We start from the raw sequence: 24,516 nt of genomic DNA on the forward strand, positions 1-24,516 counted from the left end.
GCATAATAGGTTGGTGCTATATAAATGGATAAAATCAAACATAAAGATCGGACAACGTGGCAACTTTAACAGCAACAGATGTTGCGTGGCCAAAGATTGCAGTATCGTGCTCCCTTCCTCACATCCAATGCAAAGGAATACAGTTGTGTTGCAAGCAGTAAGTTGACTTGACCCAAGAGTTGTAAAACATTCAAAGCGGTTGGATTTTTTAAGATTGCCCGCTGGCGGTCCTGGCAATTTGAGAATCAAAATGTGACCACTTTCACTTACGTTGTATGCAAGGATGTCTGTTGCTGTCAAATTCGCTGTGCAGCCCTAGCACTGGCCTATAGCTTTTGGAGACAATAAACCATAACAAGAAAAAATCCTTCAAAATGCTAATCCAATCTATAGGTTGAGAGATGTGCTTTAGAAACAGCAAATCCTTTGAATCTTCCTTTAAATGCAGGGTATAATCCTGAGACTTGACATCACATGCGCGGAAGCATTTTTCAATGCATTGTTTCATTTCAGCCCAACCAAAGACTCTCTCCAAAAAATTGCAGATGGTCATGCAGTAAATGAAATTCAGTTATTGCCGAGGTCTCACCTGATTTGGGAAACACTTTTCCACACTGAAGAGCAGTTTGTCTGCGGTCATAGTTCCATTTTTTAGCAGCAGGAAACCCAGCATTTTGGGAGCAGGTCCAAAGTTTGAAGTGAAAGTGATTGGTATTGTTAAGAATCCATGTAATGCTAGGTAGAAGGTAGAGGAGCAAAATAACACATTATCAAGTATCAGTAAATGGGAAGATCATAGAATCTTAGAATGGTAGAGTTGGAAGGGACCTCCAGGGTCATCGGGTCCAACCCCCTGCTCAATGCAGGATTCACTAAATCATCCCAGACAGATATTTGTCCAGCCTTTGCCTGAACACTTCCATTGAAGGAGAACTCACCACCTCCCGTGGCAACCTGTTCCATTCATTGATCACCCTCACTGTCTAATATCTAATCTGTCTCCTCCCTTTCAGTTTCATCCCATTGCTTCTAATCTTTTCTTGTGCAGATGAGAATAGGGCTGATCCCTCGGCAGTGTGACAGCCCTGCAGATATTTGTAGACAGCTATTAAGTCTCCTCTCAGCCTTCTTTTCTGCAAGCTAAACATTCCAAGATCATTTAACCGTTCCTCATATGACATAATTGGCAGACCGCTCACCATCTTGGTAACTCTTCTCTGAACTTGCTCCAGTTTGTCTATGCCTTTTTTAAAGTGGGGTGCCCAGAACTGAACACAGTATTCCAGATGAGGTCTGACTAAGTAAGAGTAGAGGGGGATAATGACCTCACATGACCTAGACTCTATGCTTCTCTTAATACATTCCAGAATTGTGGTTGCCTTTTTGGCTGCTGCATCACACTGTTGACTCATGTTCAGTCTCTGATCTATTAGTATACCCAAGTCTTTTTCACATGTGCTGCTGCTTAGCCCAATTCCTCCCATCCTGTATGTGCTTTTTTCATTTTTCTTGCCCAGATGTAGAGCTTTGCATTTCTCCTTGTTAAATACCATTCTGCTAGTCACTGTCCACTGTTCTAGCTTTTCTAGATCTTTTTCAATAATCTTTCTCTTTCTTCACTAGTGTTGGCTATCCCTCCTAGCTTTGTGTCATCGGCAAATTTGATCCATTTCTCATCAATTCCCTCCTCAAGATCATTTTTAAAAATGTTGATGGAACAATGACTCTACAGCGCCACCTGTTGGAAGGCAGCATTCCTGCAAGTCAATATCAGACCTTTTAACAAGCCTTTTGACAATGACTGGGAATATAAGCCAAAGCTAGAGTCTTCTGCAGAGGGAAAAGCTAACCAGGCACAGATAATTGTTTTGAGGTTTTTGCCCCTTATCAGTGTGCAGTAGTTTACTAGCTTGGCTGGTGAGAGGCCTCAATGTAGGTCAAGAAGGGTGTGGTTTCTCCTTTGGGAGAGTACTTAGAATGTGTGAGTTGACTTGCTGACCTACGTCGAGGCCTCTCACCAAGCCAAGCCAGGAACGTATTGCACACTAATGAGGGGCAAAACCCCCGGAACAGTTGGTACATGGTTATTTTTTCTAATTGGAGAAGACTCTGGCTTTTGCTTATATTCCCAGTCATTGTTACAAGGCTTGTTAAAAGGTCTGACATTGACTCGTAGGAATGCTGCCTTCCAATAGGTGGCGCTGTACAGGCACAATTCTATCTTCTCATTTGCATACATTTACCAGAGGAGCATGCATGGCCTTATAAGGGCTCATTTACACAACCGTATCTGTAAAAACACTACTGCAGCATTTTACAGGTCTGTGTGATCCGGCAGAGGCCGCGTATGGCAGCTAGTATGCTGAGCATGCCCGCGTATCTCAAGGTCATGCACAGTGTGACTGTCTTTATTTAATTCTCAGCTCTGTTTCATAGTGGGGTTGTGTATGAATCGCCGCCCATATGCAATTTATTGCGTATGGAGAGCGTTGCATAAGCTGCCCATACAAAAGTATATGGCTCACGGAGAAATAGGGTATGCTGCAAATGTTTTCTTGCATATATCTATACACATTGTCTACATGCTAATGTGAACGGATCAATAAAAGTCTATTTACTTTGATTGACTCCATTGCCCACATGTCACACCGGGGGTACATCACGACCGTAATACGTTCCGAAATCCCAGTTGTGTGAATGAGCCTTAAGTCTCCTCACTAGGTGCTTTCTCTAAGGAGAAACCATACTGTTCCTGATCCGAAAATAAATAAAAATGTAGACATTAATGTTCTGTTTGTCTATACTAAGTGTGACAAAGAAGAGACGATAGCAGTATACACATTTTCAGATCTTGCTAAGAACAAGATCAGTTGAATGCGAATTACTTACAAGAAAGCAGTTTGTGCAAAAAAATAGAAAACTATTGTCTATCATTTCTTTTATTTTTCTAGCCGCTTGTTCTTCCTGCACTGCTCTGAAGTTCTTTGAAATCCCCACCTGCTTAAAGGACTACATCTGATTGGCTGAGCACTTAGCCAATCACAGGCAGCGCTCAGTCATTCATTGAATGACAGCTGAGCGCTGCCTGTGATTGGTCACAGTGCTCAGCCAATCACAGGCAGCGCTCTGCCATTCATTGAATTCAGAGCAGAGCAGGGAGAACAAGCGGGTATACGTGCCTGAGCCCTAGCAATGGCAGAGAAGTGATTACATACTGTATATACTCGAGTATAAGCCTAGTTTTTCAGCACATTTTTTTATGCTGAAAAAGCCCCCCTCAGCTTATACTCGAGTGAGGTAAAAAAACAACAACAACAAAAAACCCGCAATACTCACCTCCCAGCCAGCATCTGTGTCCCTAGCGCGATGGTCTCCCCAGCGGTGCGGCAAGCTGCTTGAGAATTCTCCCCACTGTCATCTCCCTGTTCAGCTTTGAATTCCCCTGCCATCAGCGCTGTGTAGGTAAGCGCTGTGATTGGATCGAGCGCCAGCCAATCACAGCTGGTGCGCGATCATTCAGAGCCATTCAGTGACTGAATGGGTGTGTTTGGTTTATTGAGCACCAGCTGTGAATGGCTAGTGCTTGATCCAATCACAGCGCTGATGGCGGGGGAATTCAAAGCCGAGCAGAGAGATGACAGCAGGGAGAAGTCTCAAGCAGCTTGCCGCACTGCTGGGGAGACTATTGCGCTAGAGACACAAACACCAACTGGGAGGGGAGTATTGCATTTTTTCTTTACCTAGTATATACTCGAGTATAGCTAGGCTTATAATTGAGTCAATAAGTCTTACCAGTTTTTTTGTGATAAAACTTATTGACTCGGCTTATACTCGGGTCGGCTAATACTCAAGTATATACGGTATTTGTTTTAATTTTTACACCAGCTAGGGATGATTTTCAGGGATCTGCCCCGAAAATCACTGCAGGGGTTGTCGGCAGGCCATTGCTTCTAACTGGGCCACCGGCAGCAGTGGCGGCCATATTGAGAGAAATGCTGCACAAAGCTTCGTTCGCGCGTGTTTTGGCACGTATGTGGATGTGCAGATTTGTGCGCACCTACGCACATGCAAAGACACACTCATGTGAACGAGGCCTTGGATTGGTCCATGGGCAGTTTGAACTTTTGCATCATCAAAGAAAGGTTGTTGTTTTTTTTTTTTTAAATCTGTTTTATATTTTAAAAAAGTTAATAAACCTTTTCAAAAATTTTCATTTCCACTGTGGAACTTTAACTTGCGACCACTTGATCGCTTGTACAATATACTACAAATATTCCGTATTGTAGTATACTTACTTTTCATTGTTGCCTCTTAAATAGAGATGAGCGAACGTACTCGGTAAGGGCGATTTCGCAATCGAGCACCGCGATTTTCGAGTACTTCACTACTCGGGTGAAAAGTACTCGGGTGCGCTGTGGGGCGGGGGTTGCAGAGGGGAGTGGGGGGGGGGGGAGGGAGAGACAGAGACAGTAGCAGCTAGAAACAAAAGTAGTCCTGCATATTAATGACCTGCAGGCTAGCCACACCCACCCTACCCTCCAGCCAATGATTGCCAGCTCTCGCTATGCACAGTAATAGGCAGAGAGCAGTCAATCAATGGCTGAAGGCCGGGGTGGGTGTAGCTCACCTGCAGCTCATGAATATCCAGAACTACTTTAAGTAGTCCTTGGTATATGTACTACCACTGATAAAATGCAAGTTTCTCCAAAACTACTGCACAGATCAACACAGGAGAATTATCACTGCAATCAGTGGGACTGTCACTATGCTATGCTGCCCTGAAAATGGGATGCAAGAAGATGGTGACAGAGTATCTTTAACCCCTTCCAGCTCCAGGACGTACAGTTATGTCCTGCAGGGTCAGGGTATGTATGAAGAGCGATCCTGGGGCAACCTCTCATCATACAGCACGGGCATCAGCTGTTTATTACAGCTGACACCCGACGACAATAGCTGCAACACAATTCTAACAGCGGCATTTCAATCAACCGAATGATGTTCAGAGGTCCTGTACGCATCCCCCCGCCCCCTGCCCCCCCCCCACCCCCCCATCGATGAGATCGCAGAGAGCTGTGCGGAAGTTATTGCAGCCATGGGTCTTCTGAAATGCCCCAGGGTTGTCTTAGCAGACTGCCTATGAAGCCATCCCCGTGGGGTGGCTTGATAGACTGCCTGTCTGATCGCAGTATGACGCAATATGTAATTACTAAACGTCACCTCATCTCTATCCCCCTAGTTTTGAGCTGTCAATATCATGATCTAACATTGACATCACTACTTTAAGGTTCCTGATGAAATGTCAACATCAGACATAGAAACGCGTCGAACCAGAATTAAGAACCATTCATGAGGTGCTATTAACCAACCATAGCACCGCGGATAGGCCCCCTCTGTATTTTTACAGGGCAATCCTTTGTCCTTAAGTTTGAGGGGGAACATTTAATCAACTTATTGGTCGAAGAAATAGTTTTCAAAAAAATCTAGAATTATTTAAAGTGATGTGGGATAGCCAAGCACTCTCAATTAGTTCCTCCTACATTTGAATTAGGCAACCCTTTATCTTGTCTGATCATTTTGAGTGTCACGGCATCCCACATACCATCTCCTCAATCACTCTGCAATTCATGGTTGAGGAATATCTTCCTCGGCCAATACATCTAGCAGAGCTCTTATTAATCTCTGCGTTGATATTGACAGTTCCAATTAGGAATATCGACTCTCTCATATAGCCGTGACAGACATAGCTCTTAACCTAAGAGCAATCTATTTCATACATCTAGACTAATAATACTTGAAATCTGTTCAAGATCCTTGGAGTCACTTGGCTTCAAAGAATCAGTGGGCTATGAGAGATTCTAATAAAGTATTCTAGTTTTAATTTGTCTATTACTGTGAAGGGCTGTAGATTTCGTTGACATAGACAGTTTCTGCTTCAGTGGGAAAAAAAAGTAAAAATCAGAACAATAAAGTTTTACTAAATATAAAAAAAAGTAATAAAAGTTAAAAAAAAACTTTTGCCATATTTACAATACAAGAATCTAAATAAAACAAAAATACATATTTGTTATTGCGGCATCCGTAAAATTCCGATCTATCAAAGTAATGCACTTTTTGAACGTCGTCCAAAAAATAAATAAATAAAGAACGCCAGAAATGCAATTTTGTGGTCCCTCTGTCTCCCACAAAAATTCCAACAAAAAGCGATCAAAAAGGCATATGTACTCATAAATGGTACCAACGCAAACTACAGGATGTCCCTCCAAAAATGAGCCATTGCACAACTATGTAGACAGAAAAACAAAAAAGGTAGTGCGCAGAAGATGGCAGCAGGAAATAATTTTTAAAAATTAGATGTCTTTGAAAAAAAATAAAATAAAAGTAGTACAGCAAAAACAAGAAAAAAACTATATAAGTTTGGTATCGTAGTAATCGTACTGACCCATAGAATAAAGTTATCATGTCATTCTTGTTGCAGTATGTGCGGCGTAGAAGCAAAACACACAAAGATGGAGGAATGCCCCTTTTTAATTATTTTACTCCACATAGGAGTACATTATATGGTACATTAAATAATACCATTAAAAAAATACCACTCGTCCCACAAAAAACAAGCCTTCATAATAGCTACGTCGATGGATAAATAAAGAAGTTACGACTTTTTAAAAGGGAAGGGAGGAAGAAAAAATGAAAATGTGGGTGGAAATGGTCGCCTCATTAAGGGGTTAATATGGTTCTATATTGGAAACCTAGTTACATATTTTTTCTTCCCATTCACTGCAATTGTATTCATTCTCATATGTTGAGCTTTTTGTATGACCCTATTGTCATATAGCTACCCTGTAAACTTCTTGGGGCTCCTTATTGTATTAGCTACCATATTGGTTCAGAGTATCTCCCTCCCATTTTCCTGTTGGCACTTGGTTGTACTCGTTATATTTCTTCAATAATCAGATTTTAAAAAAGGAATAAATATAACAACCCAGCATCCTCAATGTGCTCATTTACAGTCTTCACTTACAAGCCTTTTTGTCCAATGCAATCTTGACTTGTCCATGAAGCATGATGCCATCTTTACCTATGACCTGCAATTGTAAGCCATCATAAGTCTACTGTAGAAGCATCCTGTACAATACATGTAACTGCTGTAGGTATTTGTAGTTTATTTATAACAACTATTATAAGCTGCAGCAGGATGTGTGCTTTATAAAATGAGTTTTCATACAGGAAAATGCCAACAGAATAATGCATTGTGTAAGTAGCAAGAGATCTTTCATGCAAGGCTAAATATTCCGCAACAGTGTTCAGAATATGCCTTCCTGCTGACGTGCAGACTCTGGTGCAGGATTAAAAATGGCAAAATCCTGACGGCAGTTACTCATCAAAATCCACAGTTAGTGTAGTGGCCCAGTACATGCTTTCCTGGCCCCCGCCATAATGTCATGGAGGGGGCCAGGAAAAGCGGGAAAAAGGTCTTCCATCTTCTAGAGCTGAGAGAGAGTAAAGCACAGAGGCACATGGGGGCACCTTCGGCCCTCATGTGTAGAAGATGGAGGAGAGAGGGAGAGGTGGAGGGGGGGAGAGAGAGGGAGAGAGGGAGGGAGAGAGAGGGGGAGAGAGAGGGGGAGGGAGAGGGGGAGGAAGAGGGGGAGGGAGAGAGGGAGGGAGGGGGAGGGAGGGAGGGAGGGGGAGGGAGAGAGGGAGGGGGAGGGAGAGAGGGAGGGAGGGGGAGAGAAAGAGAGGGGGGGAGAGGAAGAGAGGGAGAGAGGAAGAGAGAGAGAGGGAGAGAGGGAGAAGGAGAGGGGGAGAGAGAGACCTAAGTTTTCTACTCAAGGCCCAGTGCAGAGATACTCTTTTCTCAATTGTTCACGCCCAAGCTTCCTAAAGTCTGGGACCACTGGGTGAAAGTACGCGTCTACAATTTTCACACACACAGGTGTCCTGAAGTCTAGGATCGCTGTGTGGAGGTACTCATCTTCAAGTGTGTCTGTATATTTCTCTGATTTTGCCTGCACTTGGAATACTGTCTGTTTTGCCTTGTATCGTTAGAACAGTTACCAAGTAAAGTTATTCCAGGCCCTGACCATTCCCAGGAACCTGAGGTACTATATTACTGTCTGTGGCTCAATAATTCTCCCCACAGATGTTCATGCCGGTGGGTGCTGGAACGGTTGCGTCACCCATGATAACCCCTTCACCTCTTTTAATATTTATTGGGTATCCTCATGCCGGGGGTGTCTGGAAGAGGCCCAGCGCTGCCCTGGCCTTGGCTGCGTGTGACCCTCCAGGAGAGGGTGTGGTAAGTGTCACTGTGACAAGCCAGCATCTTGCCCTCCCAGCTCCTCAGTGTATGCCATGTGTACGGGGCCACCCTATGGGACGCTGCATTAGCAGTGTAGGTTTTGGTGCATAATTCAGGGACGGCATGTTCTGCACCACTGTTGTGGAATATTCAACCAGAAACAAAAATGTATAGAGTTACTATAACACTTCTTTGTAGAAAGAATATAACTACTATAATACTACCCCTATGTACAGGAATAAAACTACTATAATACTGCCCCCTATGTACAAGAATATAACTACTATAATACTGCTCCTATGTACAAGAATATAACTACTATAATACTGCTCCTATGTACAAGAATATAACTACTATAATACTGCCCCTATCTACAAGAATATAACTACCATAATACTGCGCCCTATGTAACAATAATATAACTACTATAATACTGCCCTCTATGTAACAATAATATAACTGCTATAATACTGCTCCCTATGTACAAGAATATAACTACTATAATACTGCGCCCTATGTACAAGAATATAACTATTATAATACTCCTCCTATGTACAAGAATATAACCACTATAATACTGCCACATATGTCCAAGAATATAACTACTATAATGCTGCTCCCTATGTACAAGAATATAACTACTATAATACTATCCCCTATGTACAAGAATATAACTACTATAATACTGCCCCCTATGTACAAGAATATAACTACTATAATACTGCCCCCTATATACAAGAATATAACTACTATAATGCTGCTCCCTATGTACAAGAATATAACTACTATAATACTGCGCCCTATATACAATAATATAACTACTATAATACTGCTCCCTATGTACAAGAATATAACTACTATAACACTGCGCCTTATATACAAGAATATAACTACTATAATACTGCCCCCTATGTACTAGAATATAACCACCATAATACTGCCACATATGTCCAAGAATATAACTACTATAATACTGCTCCCTATGTACAAGAATATAACTACTATAATACTGCGCCCTATATACAAGAATATAACCACTATAATACTGCTCCTATGTACAACAATATAACTACTATAATACTGCCCTCTATGTACTAGAATATAACCACTATAATACTGCCCTCTATGTACAAGAACATAACTACTATAATACTGCCTCCTATGTACAAGAATATAACTACTATAATACTGCCCCCTATGTACACGAATATAACTACTATAATACTGCCCCCTATGTACAAGAATATAAATACTATAATACTGCTCCTATGTACAAGAGTATAACTACTATAATACTGCCCCCTATGTACAAAAATATAACTACTATAATACTGCCCCTTATGTACAAGAATATAACTACTATAATACTGCTCCCTATGTACAAGAATATAACTACTATAATACTGCCCCTATATACAAGAATATAACTACTATAATACTGCCCCCTATGTACAAGAATAGAACTACTATAATACTGCCCCTTATGTACAAGACTATAACTACTATAATACTGCCCCTATATACAAGAATATAACTACTATAATACTGCCCCCTATGTACAAGAATATAACTGTAAGGACTGTGGATGTGGAACCTCTGACAGCCCACCCCAGAGTGGGAGGTAAGATACCAGAGCCCTGTATATAGATGGAAACTAGGGAAGGTATCTTGCCCTGAACTGATAACAAGGAGAGGGAGACCCCTGCCTACAAGCGGAGCACTCGTCCCGATAAGGATGACCCCATGGTCTTCCTCTAGGCGCTGACTTACCCCGGCAGGCCAGAACCTATAAGACAAAGATAGAACACCGGGGAGTAAAGAAACAAAGAAGGAACGAGCAGAGAAGGATAAACAGGGAACGGACAATGGAAATAACAGACTACAGCGTACACGAACGAAGAACACAGAGCATGAGCAGAACGCAAGGTAGCATAGTTAACTGCCGAAGCAGCGGCTGGACATGAAGTGAAGGCCACAAAACTCTCATCAACACTGCAACAAGGTCTGAAAGGCCCGGGGCAGATATATAGGGCAGTGATTGGAAAAGGTGCATCAGCTGCACAGGAGGCCAAAAGCTAATTATCCTAGGAGTGCTGGAAGAGAGCAAACACAAGCTCAGGGAACAGACAGAATGGGACGACACCCATGTTTGCCAGACACAGAAGCAGACTATGTCTGAACAGTGCACCTAACAATAACTAGTATAATACTGCTCCAATGTACAAGAATATAATTGCTATAGTACTGTACATACATAGAACATACAGTTCAATGTAATAAACTGTGAACCCCTATGAGGCATGATGCAAATTACTTACAAAATAATAGAAGTTGATGCTTTTCCAGTCTTTGTTCAGGTCTCTTGGGCTTATGTTAAATTCCACTCTTATATTCACTTTTTTCATACATGGAATAGTCTCATAGATGGGCTGCAGTCTTAGAAAGCTCTCAGCCTCAGTGTAATAAGGGCGCACATATAGTGTTGCATCAAAAATGCCTCCACCGAAAGATCCGTCAGCTGAAGAGCTATCGCTTACATGGCCCTGAAATGGAGTGCAGGACAGTGGTTAATAACTTTCTCTATTGTCACCTTTAGAAAGAAAGCTATTGATGAATCTTGTACTTTTTTTAAACTTAGGAGGGCACCTGGAAAAGCTCCATGAAGAGAAACTCCAGAAGACACATAACATCATTCCTCCTGATCCAGTCCTACTTTTGGCGGTGCTCCCAGTCCTACTTTTGGCGGTGCTCTTTTATTACCCCCCCCCCCTCCACCCACCAAAGCCATCGCTAATGTACTTATACAAGCGAATGCTCCATCTTCTTTCCACCATCTTTTTTCTTTTTTAAGAAGTCAAGCATTAGCTTTGGTAACTACATGTCACACAATCCTTTTTCCAAGCGTGTCATGGGGAGACGGAGGAGATCACATTGATCAGAAACAATAGTAAGATGTACTATTCCAAATAATGAGTGGATGTTTGACTGAAGGTCCTATGCACATTACACTAAAGTTGAAGAAAATGGACGATTTCAACCAAAACGATCTTTTGTCCGGTAAGATTTAAAGTCTTGTCCGACTTTGACTTTGTTTGTTTTTTTAATGGCTGGTCATGCAATAAAATAAGAAAAGGAGCCATATTCACCTTTATTCTCCCACTGGGAAACAGCCAAACCGTTCCCGCAGCGCTCCTTGTCTGTACTGGCAGCAGAATTCAGGTGACTCTTGAAGCCAATCAGAGGCTTCAATGCCACATCCATTCTGCTAGAGTCAGCACTCACATGCTGGGTGCCAAGATGCCAGGAGTTCGCTGCCAGTACAGACCCGTAATGCCATGGAAGCCTTGTCACTGTTTCCCAGAGGGAGAATGCAGGTGAGTATGGCTTCTATTGTTATTTTATGGCATGGCCAGCCATTACAAAAAACTTCTTCAAAGTCTGACAATCCTTCTAACAATGAATGATCACTTCAGCCGACAGTTGATAGGTGGTCATGGAAAAAGTTGACCTTGTTTGGAATTTTCTTCCGATTGTTTCTCAAGAGGTTTTTCGTTTGTAGGATAGATCTTTAGTAGAGATGAGCGAACCTACTCGTTTCGAGTAATTACTCGATCGAGCACCGCAATTTTCGAGTACTTCAGTACTCGGGTGAAAAGATTCGGGGGGCGCCGGGGGGCGGGGGGAGGCGGAGCGGGGGGTAGCAGCGGAGAACAGGGGGGAGCCCTCTCTCTCTCCCTCTCCCCCCCACTCCCCACTGCAACCCCCCACTCACCCACGGCGCCCCCCGAATCTTTTCGCCCGAGTACGGAAGTACTCGAAAATCGCGGCGCTCAGGCGAAAAAGAGGCGTGGCCGAGTACGCTCGCTCATCTCTAATCTTTAGTAGTCAACAAACGAGCTTTCTTTGAAAGAATGTTCTCAGCAAGATCTTTTGTTCATCGACCGATGTCACTGACTATGTATGGTTAGTTTGAAGGACTGTGAGGGCCAATGTTATCTATAATGTTTATGGATGCATCTGTGAAACAGTATTTCACCAGACAATCATTCGTTCATTGATTGTTCAACCAGCAACCCACTTCTATCTAATGTAAAAAACCCCAAAATGGGCTCTCCCATAACTTAAAATTGCTTCACAATCACTTTGTCCTTCCTGGTTGCTGCTGACCAGGACATGGGACTGCTGCAGCCAATCACAGGCTATAGAATGTTACTGATTTGGCCAGTGATTGGCTGCAGCAGTCACAGATTCTGCTCATCAGCAACCAGGAAGGACAGAAGGGTTGTAAAACAATTTTTAATTACAGGAAAACCCATTTAAGGCCGCATGCACACGGTTGGCCCTGGCAGCAGCGGCGTCCGCGCGTACCTGCTTTCATTTTCTTTTTTCTGTATTGCGGATGGTCCGCCATCGGACATGCGCAGTATATATTTTTTTCTTGAACTTCTGCTTTTTCCGGCGGAGTCCGCAATCTAAATTTTGGACGGATGGCTTCCATTGACTTCAGGAAAATGGATCATGCTGCGACTTTTTTCAGCCATGACCAGAAACCGCAATTGGTTTCCGCTCATGTGCATGAAGAATCACTTTTGCATTGTATGCTATGTGCGGTATTTGCTGCGGAATCTGGAGGTGGTTGCCCGCTCCGGATTTTGGAATTTAAATCTGCCTGTGTGCATTCACCCTACGGCACAGGAGAGGCGACAGACTGCAGCACCTGTGCAGCACCATGCAGCATGTCACTGGCGGTGTGCAAACTCCAGCCCACCGCAGAGAGGGGCAGAGACGATAAGTTGGCATTAGCCTTACATTATATACAGTAAGCAGGAAGGAACCTTGAGGAGATTCAATGACAACAGCAGTAGCTTTGTTGCTACTCTATGGCCCAAGCACATTCATCCTGATATTGTACTGAGACCACAGTGGCCTCGGATATTAGGATTGTACATGAGAAGTCCCATAAGGAACAATCATTTTCAGCAGAGTTCTCTTTTAATATGAAAAATGCCCAAGGAACAGATATTTCTATACATCAAACATAAAGATACAACTAAGAGATGACTCAAACACATCAGGCTTTCTTACCTGAACCATTACTTGCTCATTCCACCTGGATGTGTCTAGACTGAAGGTTGCTTGCCCCATCTTATCTGTTTTTCCATCTACATTGATCGTCTGGTTATCAAAGCTCACCACCAGAGAAACCGGTTCTAACTGAAGCGGGGAACCATCCCGACCCTGCGCTATCAGCTGAAAAATAAAAATATTGATCAACTTGCATAGCATCACATGACCAAAATCGTTATCTATACTTGAGGTGACCTGCTATAGTAATGCCTACATCAGGGGACCTCATAAAACAAGCTATGGTTCCAGACAGCATAGATATGCAAAGAGTGGCATTTATAGGGTCTTCTCGCAGAAGGTGGCTGTTCATGGCCATCAGTCACATGATCATACAATTTAATGTGTCTGTACTGCGACAACAAGGATCCACTGATGTAGTCCTTGCATGGCCATAAGTCAAGGGGTTGTTCTGACCCCATAGCTGTCCCCCACCCAGAGGCGTAACTTGAAGCTCCTGGGCCCCAATGCAAAACCGTTAACAAGGCCCCCAACTATAATGTTTTATTCATTGTACTGGGCTCCCTATATGGAGAAGAGAGGCCTTCTGGGCCCCCTAAGGCTCCTGGGCCCGGGTGCAACCGCATCCCCTGCATCCTCTATAGTTACGCCCCTGCCCCAACCAGGATCTCAAATGGGAGGATTCACAAAATAACTGTAACTGAAATATTCTTACTTGCTAAAAAATTGTTTAAAGAAGGAAAATTCTTTAGCGGAATTCTCACCTTAAACATTATGTCATATTTGCAGAGTATTCCATTCTTGCCTGATTGGTGTGGGTCCCATTTCTGCACTATTTGCTTGGCTTTTTCCATAACTTCCATAGACTTTAAAGGGATTGTCTGAATTAAGGGAAACCCCTGTCAACGAGTACCCCTTGCATTAAAACAGCAAATCACCATTTACTCACCTCTGCCAGTTCCCCTGTCCGTCCTCCATTGCTGACTCTGATCTCCGCTCTCTATTTACAGGCAGCTGTGACATCCCGTAAACCTGCTGTAGCAGCCAATGACAGCGTTCAACCATGATCGCTGAGTGCTCTAATTGGCTGCTGCAGCCTGTTTGTATATGGGCTCAGCCTACCAAGTGACTTCATAGGGAGACCAGAGGTGGCGGAGGAGGACAAACAGGGGGGCGGGAAGAAGCATGCAACTGCTGATTTGTTATTTTAATGCATAGGTCACCCTTTGACAGGGGTTATCCTTAACTCTGACAACCCCTTTAATGGAAATGGCGATTTGCTAGTGGGACCTGTAGATATCCTGTATATATGCCATTACTGTTTAAGTGGGTATACCTCTTTCATTTATTAAATATTCAACCATTGCTCACCGTTATACTATATGGGTATCCGCCTTTGTAATAATCAACTGCTTGAAATGTTAGGGTTCCAGCTGCAAATGAAACTTGGATGGTTTGGGAAGCAGATAACAGGAGTCCTATAAAAAGAGCAGATTTTGGCTTAGTGATTTAGAAGGGTTTTGAGTGCACATATACATGTACATATATTGAGTATACATTATGGTTTGTGTCCTCAACCAACATCTTACCTCATCTGGCCCCGCTGATGGCACATGCTCTCCTCCTGTCAGTCTCCCTCTGCTACCTGAAGGGTGCGCACATGTACACCTGGAGTTTTTGGGGGCCTGTGGGAATCAGTAATTCTGACTCCTGCCAAACCCTCAGCACCTCTGGTTATATCAGACACTTTCCCCCTAAAAAAGTTGGTCGGAGTGAGGCGTCGGTCTGTCCCCTTGGCGATGTGTTCTAGTCATTCCATTAGAGGTATCCTGGGAAATGGGTGTTGAGTGACTCTGCCTCTGGCGGGACCGTGGATCCGCTCATTACCGCACTCAAGCAGGCGACATACCACTTTCTCTTAGACCACTATCTGTTTATCCCTTTCCCTTCTACCCTCCCTCCCTCTGTCTTCTTTGTCTGCTTTCCCCTCCCCTTCTTTGTTTAGTCACAGCAAGATGATACTAAATTGTTTAATTTTGCTATTTCTATCTACCCACTTTTAACCCTTTCCAATCCAATTTGTATCCTGGTTTTCCTAGGGGGCTTACTCTTTTTCTGCCGTTATACAATGGCGCTATCTGCTGGCTAAAGCCAGTACTGCATGAGGTGACACGTTGGATAGGCTCCGACAGCAGAGAGGCTGGCAATATACAGTAAGAGTACCCCGACGGACGTCTTCCAACATTGGAGCTGTACAGCCTTAAATCCTGGCCTGTTTGTACCGTGCTGAACCTACTTTATGTGCCCGGACCTCTGGACTTTCTCTTGTGCTGTAGTATATGTTTCCTGCCTCGATTCCGGACTCTGCTGACTACACCCCTGTTCACATGCTGAGGTACCATACTTTGGCCTGTAGTTGCGTCAGCAGCCATATAACTGGTACCTCTAGTGTAACAGCCTGGGGTCCCCGCAGCAGAGCCCAGATCCCAACTGTTGGGGTGAAAAGGTGAAGACTGGGGTTTGTTAGGTGTCACCTCTAGATTTAGCCCAAAGTGTGTGACACAGTGGGTCCATATGCACTCATCCTGATAGCATCATGATCTTTATCATAGAACTGCTAGAAGTATTGGCCTCTAAGTGGAACCTTCCAATCTTGCACAAAATATTGCATAGAGAATTCACAGAAGTATTGTGCTATATAGAATATATATACCTTTTATTTAGATCATTTTAAAATTATTTATACTAAAGCCCATTATGCCCTATTCTGTCTCCCAGATACTAACCTATTGATGAAACATGTGGGGCACCCGGACAGGATAGGGCATAACAGGCTTTGGTATACATTTTTTTAAATGATCTAACCAAAAGGTATGTCTTATATTATATAGGGCACAATACTTCTGGGAATGGTCTATACACCATGATCTAGACCAGAATCTGATGTCACCTGGATTATTATATGTACAGTGGAATTTGCTATGAGAAATCGGGGGAGAATCTAGAAATTGCTTTGTGCAAGTTATTGCGTGTTAGAATCTGGGATTCACTCACCCGTGCCGTCTTCAACCACATCTGCACTTATCAAAACACTGTAAAAACGATAATTAGCATCTTTGAGTTTCAAGAGATCTCCATCGACTGTTCTTTCCAAGCAACCGGTAGCATCTGTCTAGTAACATATAAAGGGATGGGGTAAGAAGGCAAAAGTAACCATTCAAAAAGTAGCTGCTTAAAAAGGAGTAAACTTGTATGGGTGGGATTTGCTGTGGAAAACTTTTGCAACAAGTCGGCACACCCTCTGCAGGTGTAAGAAATCGTTAGCAAATTGCGCGGGTGATTTGGTACGAATTTGACATTGCAAATTATGCAACAGAAAATTGCTTTGAAATCCATTGTTGCAGATTTTGGTAAGAATTCATGGAAAATCCACAGCAAAGTCCTTGTGAATAGGATTGCCCGCAGATTTTAAAGGAAGTTTGTATCCTATGCATAGATTACACAGTTCAAGGGGTTTTCCAGGGAAATACAATTGATGTCCTATCATCAGAATAGGTCATCAATAGTTGATCGGCTTTAGTACTTCGCTTGGCACGCTGTCAGCACCGCAAATACACAGAGGTCGGAGCTGAAGCAGTAGAATTCTCCGCACCGACCTCTGTGTAGTGGCCAGCGCTTATAACTGCAGGCACGGCTCCCGTTGAGAGCCGTGCCTGCAGTTAAAAGCACCGGCCATTACACATAGGTTGGCGCGGAGGCTTTCGCACCGACCTATGTTTTTTTTCGCTGCTGACAGCATGCGCCCGCTCATCTGATCGGTCGGAATCCCTAGTGACGGACTACAGCCAATAACTATTGATGACCTATGTTGATGATAGTCATCAATAGTATTTCCCTGGAAAACCCCTTTAAATGTGGCTGTTATGATGAATCCATAGATACCTTAATCAGTTTCCAGTAGGTTACCATTCCTGAGATATCTGATTAGTAGGGATCTCAGTAGTGCTATGTCAACTGGGGTCCCATGTCCCCCTCTTCTAGTTACTGTGGGCTCAATGCACCCACCCGCAGTGAAGATCGAATAGAGCTATGGTCGCGCATGCGCAGCGCTGCTCCATTCATTTCAAATGTGATAAAAGTGATTGGTGAGACTCTCACCACCGAAACCTCCACTGATCCAGAAAATGGGGTCCTTTGTCCCCATTTCATCGCTGCAGGTTTCCTACACTCACCACAGTGACAGGGAGACTGAATGGAGCGGTGGTCGCGCCTGCATAGAGCCACTCTCTTCATTTCAATGCGGCTGACAAAAATAGCTGAGTACAAGCACTCGGCTATTTCCAGCAATCCCACCGAAAATAATTCTAGTGGCATCACATATGCACAAATGCCATTCCATTCGATCTCATCACGGTGGAGGGTGCAGTGGAACCCGCAATTCTCAGGGTCGATGGCGGTCTCATCAGTGAGATCCACACCTATCTACTTTTATTACCTAATTTCATTTACAACCCCTTTAAAGTCAATGGGAACAATCTGCGACAGGCTGTGGATCTGCAAATCTGCTCCGAAGGTCACTTACCACATTGGAAATTTATGGTACATTGGTGATGAAATTTGTTAAAATCTCATCCAGTCGTCTAATTCTGCAAACCTGCATGATAAGAACCTAACTAGTCAATGGTAAAGAGCAAGATGACCGCCTTCACCGATTCTCCAATCAGAAATTTTCTTTTATTTCCCATTGTCTATCACACTGTATAATGCTATCAGCCAAAAGTATAGTCGGGGGAACCATTCAATTGCACGTATATTGCATCAAACCCATCTATAACTTTGTCTAATACTACAGTATATACCCATCTTTCAAAAAGTGGTGTGAGATTTAAGTTGAAACCTTCACATTTGTATTTTGAATGTTTTTATAATGTAGCTCACCTGTCCAGTGATTGTAGTGCACCAGTTGTTGTTGTAGTAGTCAAGCTTACGACAAAGGACCACATTCACTTTTCCTTGCACCCCTTTCCCATAAGTATATCTGTAACAAATTGATCAAGTCAGGTATAAGCAATGTTCCAAATTTCTCCATTTAACACATTTGTTTGAGTTTACTAATCACCCAATAAAGCTCTGTAATGGCACTGAACAAGGAAGGGATGCTGACAAATTGGAGTTCTGAAACTTGCAGAATTGCTAAATGCTATTGTATTGGCCCGAAGTTAGCGGGGCCCCTCCATAATGTTATATGTTTGTCTTGTGCCGTAGTATTGTCAGTGTCTTTTATGTAGTGTGCATTTGTGATGTGTATTGCACCTCTGCAGAACTGAATTGGTTAATGTCTGGATTATGTCTGAGGAATGTATCATGTTGTGTGTCATGTGACTGTGTTTTACAAATATGTTGGTAAGGATGCTATGTGAGTCAGTCTGAGTGAGTGAGTCTAGGCAGTCTAAGGGAGTTGTTGTTGGAGTCAGCAAGTGAGTGAACCCTACAGAGACGGGTCAGTCTGTGCGGGGAGAATGGAAGAGGCTGAACGATACCCTTCAGCTTGGTCTGAGCTTAGTTTACCCAGGATGTGCCAGTGTTACCACTAAAGCACCGAGAGAGAGAGAGAAAGGAAAGTACCTGAAGCGTGAGTGTTGACCGGTAGAAAGTAGGAGAGAAAGTCACTGGGAACGGGATCACACAGATAACTGAGACTGTGGATTGTCTGGATTACCCCGAGAGAGCCTCCTTGTCACACCACCTCCAAGAAGTGTAATTTGTGCTGAACTACTGTTATTTTGTTAAAATTAAGTAAATGGACATTACTGATCGTTCCCAGTTTTGTTCAGAAAGTTATCTCTGTGTGTGGACTATTTATTACAACTTCAGGGTTCACTGCAGAGGACAAAACAGTAGCATCACGAGTGACAACGAACTGTAAGGTAACTGTTAGTTACCCTTTCCCTGTTACCTCCCCCAGTAGCACCTTGGACAGGTCTCGAGCTACCCCCAGGGGAGGAGATGGTAGAGCCACCATGACAGAAACCCTTATCTTCCCTACCATCTCCTCGACTGTGGGCCCGCTTCTTGGATGCTGCAGGGCGGGGCTTATTTGGCATCACGAACAGGATGATTCCTCCGCACCGCAGAAGTTCATACCTTTGCATGAGCTCAGAGAACAATTTAATTGTGTTCAGTTCTGGCCCTCTGAGACAAGGCCAGAGGATTAATGCTGAGCTGCCTGAAAGAACAAAAATGCAGAGAAAAGAAGAGGACTTTTAATCTTCTTATTATGTGTCCTGGATGCATTGTTCCCTGAGAAGAAATCGCGTGGTGTTGCTAGATAAATTAAAATTGCCTGCTTTACACTTTATTCAAGAAGATGTAAAAGACAAGATGGAGATCCAAGATGGTGCCCAGTCTTCTTCTTCTACTACAGAACCCGTGAAACTTTCCCGCTACCAGTTTCCCTCCGTGGCTGAGGGAAAAGTAGGGGGGTCACCCCTACTACGGAGCAGCAGCCTTAGGGCACTGAGGACCGCCCAGAGGAGGAGTCGCCAATGCTGGTGACCAGCGAGAGCACCCCTGCAGGCAGCATGTCTTCTAAAATTCTTCTGTGTCCCTGTAGGATATCCTCCACCTCCACCCATGTTCTACCGGGGTGATGAACCGGAGCTTCAGGAGTTGATAACGAGCACTTCTCCTGCTTCACCGCCAGCAGAAGAGTGACCAGTGGAACCGCAGGACTTTGACTCCATTTCTGCAGACCTTGTGTCTCCTCCTTCTGCTGTTCCTCCCACCATGGAGTGACCCAAGAGACCGCAGCAGTACTGAGTGCCAGGGGGCTTTGTGGAGTTGCGATATCCCCCGTTGATCCTTGTTCACCGGGACAATGTGGCAGTAAGGGCTGTGCTGCCACCATCTCTACGCCCCTTCATCAAGCAATATGGGGATGCGAAGTTTGGATTTTACTTTATAGACTACCGCCTTCAAGGACCTCTACTGATATTGAGGCCGCCACTCAGTGGTGTCCCATTGCCACCAGCTGGTTCAGATACAACGCCTCGTCAGGAAAGCCAGTCACAAATCCGCCAGCAGTCAGGATCCGACTGCACTGAGCTGGTGTGGGAGGAGGACGATTCCATAGAGGACACTGAGGTGAGAGCGTTTATGCATGCCAGTCCCTCCTTATGTTCATCCATTGGAATCCATTCCTGGTACAGCGGTGCTATGCCAAGTTGTTTTAACATGGGATCTGAGTCTGAAGAGCCCACTGTCCCTTACAAAAAAGTAACTTGGTGTTAATGGACTCTACGTGTTTAGACTCTTTTTCGTTATCCCCCAAAAAGTAATCTATATTCCCTTTTGCATAATTTAATGATGTGAAAAAAAAGTTTATATTGCCTAATGTTCAATGCATAATTGACTTGCCAAATTTGATTCCACAATATTATAGTAACATTGATAATGTTTAAGCTAATGCGCAGGAGGGAGTGTGTGAAATAAAACTGCTTGCACTTAACCGCTTGAGTTTGAATGATGTCTGGATGAGATAGGAGATTTCAATATTACACCCTATTAATCTACTTAAGTTCGCCAGTGTCTGTCTGTTATCTTGACTGTCTCAGAAGATACAGCCTCATCATTTTTCATTAGTCAACTCGGTATGGGGTATTGACTTTAAGTTGCCACCCTTCACGAGACTCTGGGGAAGTGATGTTCATTCCACTTACCCCTCATTCTTCTAATCCTGCCAGTAAACCCTTTTCTATTCTTTTGTTCAGCTACAGTGTTGTATTTTCTTCTGTAGTCTTTGGGGAGAAGAATTTTGTAAGTGCCCCATAGCAATGTTAGTGCATCCTGGATTCTGTCCAGTCTAACCGTATTTTCCTGTGGTTATACCACTTTGTGTACATGCTGTCATATATTATGACTTTACAAGGAAAGTAACATCCTAGGTAGTCTGAGTACACTGGGATGGGTAAGCTCTGAGTTGTAACCAAAGAGGGAGTTCGTGTTTACAGGTTTCGCCTTGCACACTCCATGACTGTGCAGACAGTTCTCTAAAATGATTAAAGAGTAGAACACTGAGGAAAACAAACTCTGTATTATACACTCTGTTTTAAGAAGGGGGTGAACTGTAGTGGCCCAAATTTAGTGGGGCCCCTCCATAATAATATATGTTTGTCTTGTGTCATTGTATTGTCAGTGTCTTCCATATAGTGTGCATTTGTAATGTGTATTGCACCTCTGCAGCACTGAATGGGTTAATGTCTGGGTTATGTCTGAGAAATGTATCATGTTGTATGTCATGTGACTGTGTTTTATATATATGTTAGTAAGGATGCTATATGAGAGAGACTGAGTGAGTCTAGTCAGTCTGAGTGGTAGACTAACAGAATATAGTTTATTAGAAACTCTTAAAAACATATACGGGCTGACTAACAGTACTAACATACATTAACACAAAAAAGAGGAGAAGATATATTTCGGTGCAAGTTTGAATTATGCATCCAATGTCTCCAATGTAGATAATGGTCACAATAGCATGGTCAGTATAAGTGGATAACTTTAGTGCATATACAGAGTTCCTGCACTGAATGACTGGTGACAGTCGTATGTAGAGGTCGCAGAGAACTACCGCTCTGAATGACTGGTAAAGTCACAGAGAAATACGGCTCAACGCGTTTCTCCGCTCGCTTTAGAGCGGTTCATCAGGAGCCACAGATGTATATTTGACCAAAAAATCTTTAGTGGGATTAATAGCGTCAATCATTTAATTGACTAAGCTATCTTCCTCTTTTAGGATATATAATCAGTAGGGTTAAATTGGCAAGAAAGTGGGTTGTCTGCGAAGATGTCGCCAACAGGTATATATATATACCAGACACCGTTAGACAAAAAGCCAGCAGGGTACGATGGTATAGTGGCTACGTTGGTAAAGAAGGAAGGAGGACTCGGATAAAGAACTTATGCACTGACAGTAGTCACAAGTCAGATGTGTGTTTAGATATGTCAGCTATAAGGATCCTGTATTTAGCGCTGTATACCTATCCTCCTACAAGTGTTGCAATGTTAGCAGCACTAATGTAGAATTTCTAGTCATATGCACTGACATTAATAGAAAGTCAGGTGCATGTTCAGATAGGTCAGCTAAAGAGGATCCTGTATTTAAAGCTGCATACCTATCCTCCTAAAAGTGTTGCAATGTCAGCAACACTAATGTAGAAATGCTAGACTCCTATCAAAAGTTCAGACAACCAATCTAATATTCAAGCAGGCAGCCAAAAATAGGCTTCAACAAATTTTTCTGCTCAAACAATAGGTCCCCAAGATAAGGCTACCTAGTGTGCCACAGGTAAATGGTTAGCTAGTGCAAGATCAGCGCTGTATATACCTGGGAGAGAACCTCCCTGTGGGAGGGATTTGATGAAAACACCAATGAGGGCTGCTGAGAGGAGGAGATCTGTCAATCATTCTTAATTAGGCCAAAAAAAAAAAAAAAGAAACACACTTCTAGGTTTATAAACATGTGGCCAGGTAGAGTACTTAATCCTTATGTTGATTATCTACCATTCGTGCTCCTTGATCATGGTGCAGTAACGGCGATTGTCCGTTAGTGATACGAATATAATGCCCATAACACGGACGTAGAGTAGTGACTCTGCGCATGCGCCCGTGACGCGATGACGTCAGAGCGTCAGATCATGTGCTTACAAAGGGGCGGAGACCCGTTGTTTTATCTCTCTCTCCGTGAGAGTATTCTTCCTTTGGTAAATAGATAAGGGGCACATCATAGTTATGCTAATGTGTGGGCGGTGTTTCGCTATAGGTAAGCCGATCATCTATATATATAAAATTGAATGTCTGTCTGTTTGTCCTTTATGCGCTACTACACCATTCATCCGATCGCCATGAAACTTTGGGAAGTTGTTGAGTACACTCCTGGGAAGATTATAGGCATAGTACAAATATTCTATGATAAATGGCGCGTGCGCGAGCGTCGTCGACGGTTACGACCCCCCCCCCCCACGTAGATCGTTCGATTTCCATCATTACCACTAATTCTCTCACTTCCCGATGTCGTAGAAACGTGAAATTTGGCACGCGCATTGATTATGTCATAAATAGGAAAAGTTAATGGGTCCTAACTCAATTATTCAATTCTAAGCGCCAAACAATTAGCGTCCAAATTTTGCGTACGGAATGTAATTTTCTCACTTTCTGGTGTCATAGAAACGTGAAATTTGGCATGAGCATTGATTATGTCATAAATAGGAAAAGTTAATGGGTCCCAACCCGATTATTCAATTCTATGTGCAAAAGGATTTGCGTCCAAATTTTGCGTACGGAATGTAATTTTCTCACATAGAAACAGGAAATTTGGCACGGGCATTGATTATGTCATAAATAGGAAAAGTTAATGGGTCCCAACTCCATTATTCAATTCTATGCGCAAAAGAATTAGCGCCCACATTTTACGTACGGAATCTAATTTTCTCGCTTCCCAATGTCATAGAAACTTGAAATTTGGCACGAGCATTGATTATGTCATAAATAGGAAAAGCTAATGGGTCCCAACTCGATTATTCAATTCTATGCGCCAAAGAATTAGCGTACAAATTTTACGTACGGAATGTAATTTCCTCACATAGAAACTTGAAATTTGGTACGGGCATTGAATATGTCACAAATAGGAAACGCTAATGGGTCCCAACTCGATTATTCAATTCTAGGCGCAAAAGAATTGGCGTCCAAATTTTACGTACGGAATCTAATTTTCTCGCTTCCCAATGTCATAGAAACTTGAAATTTGGCACGAGCATTGATTATGTCATAAATAGGAAAAGTTAATTGGTCCCAACTCGATTATTCAATTTTAAGCGCAAAACAATTGGCGTCCAAATTTTACGTACGGAATCAAATTTTCTCGCTTCCCGATGTAATAGAAACTTGAAATTTGACACGAGCATTGATTATGTCATAAATAGGAAAAGCTAATGGGAAGTTGCTGAGTACACTCCTGGGAAGGTTACTGGCATATTACATCTATCCTACGATAGGTGGTGCGCGTGCGAGCATCGTCGATAGTTATGCCCCCCAGACAAAGATTGTTTGATTTCCATCTCAAGCACAAAAGCAAAAGG

General features: G+C 43.1%; 1 protein-coding gene across 1 annotated transcript in view; it reads right to left on the reverse strand.

Moving 5' to 3' along the window:
* The window catches only part of LOC136626680 (alpha-2-macroglobulin-like protein 1), a 67,854-nt gene extending 56,294 nt beyond the window's left edge, over window positions 1–11,560 (reverse strand). The window contains exons 1-2 of the mRNA XM_066601699.1: window positions 11,446–11,560; window positions 590–735 (exon numbers count right to left, since the gene is read on the reverse strand). Coding sequence (XP_066457796.1) covers window positions 590–735; window positions 11,446–11,560 — 261 coding nt within the window. The remainder of the gene's footprint in view (window positions 1–589; window positions 736–11,445) is intronic.
* Window positions 11,561–24,516: the final 12,956 nt, after the last annotated feature.

This window comes from Eleutherodactylus coqui, chromosome 4, assembly GCF_035609145.1.
Source record: "Eleutherodactylus coqui strain aEleCoq1 chromosome 4, aEleCoq1.hap1, whole genome shotgun sequence".
Classification (NCBI taxonomy): domain Eukaryota; kingdom Metazoa; phylum Chordata; class Amphibia; order Anura; family Eleutherodactylidae; genus Eleutherodactylus; species Eleutherodactylus coqui.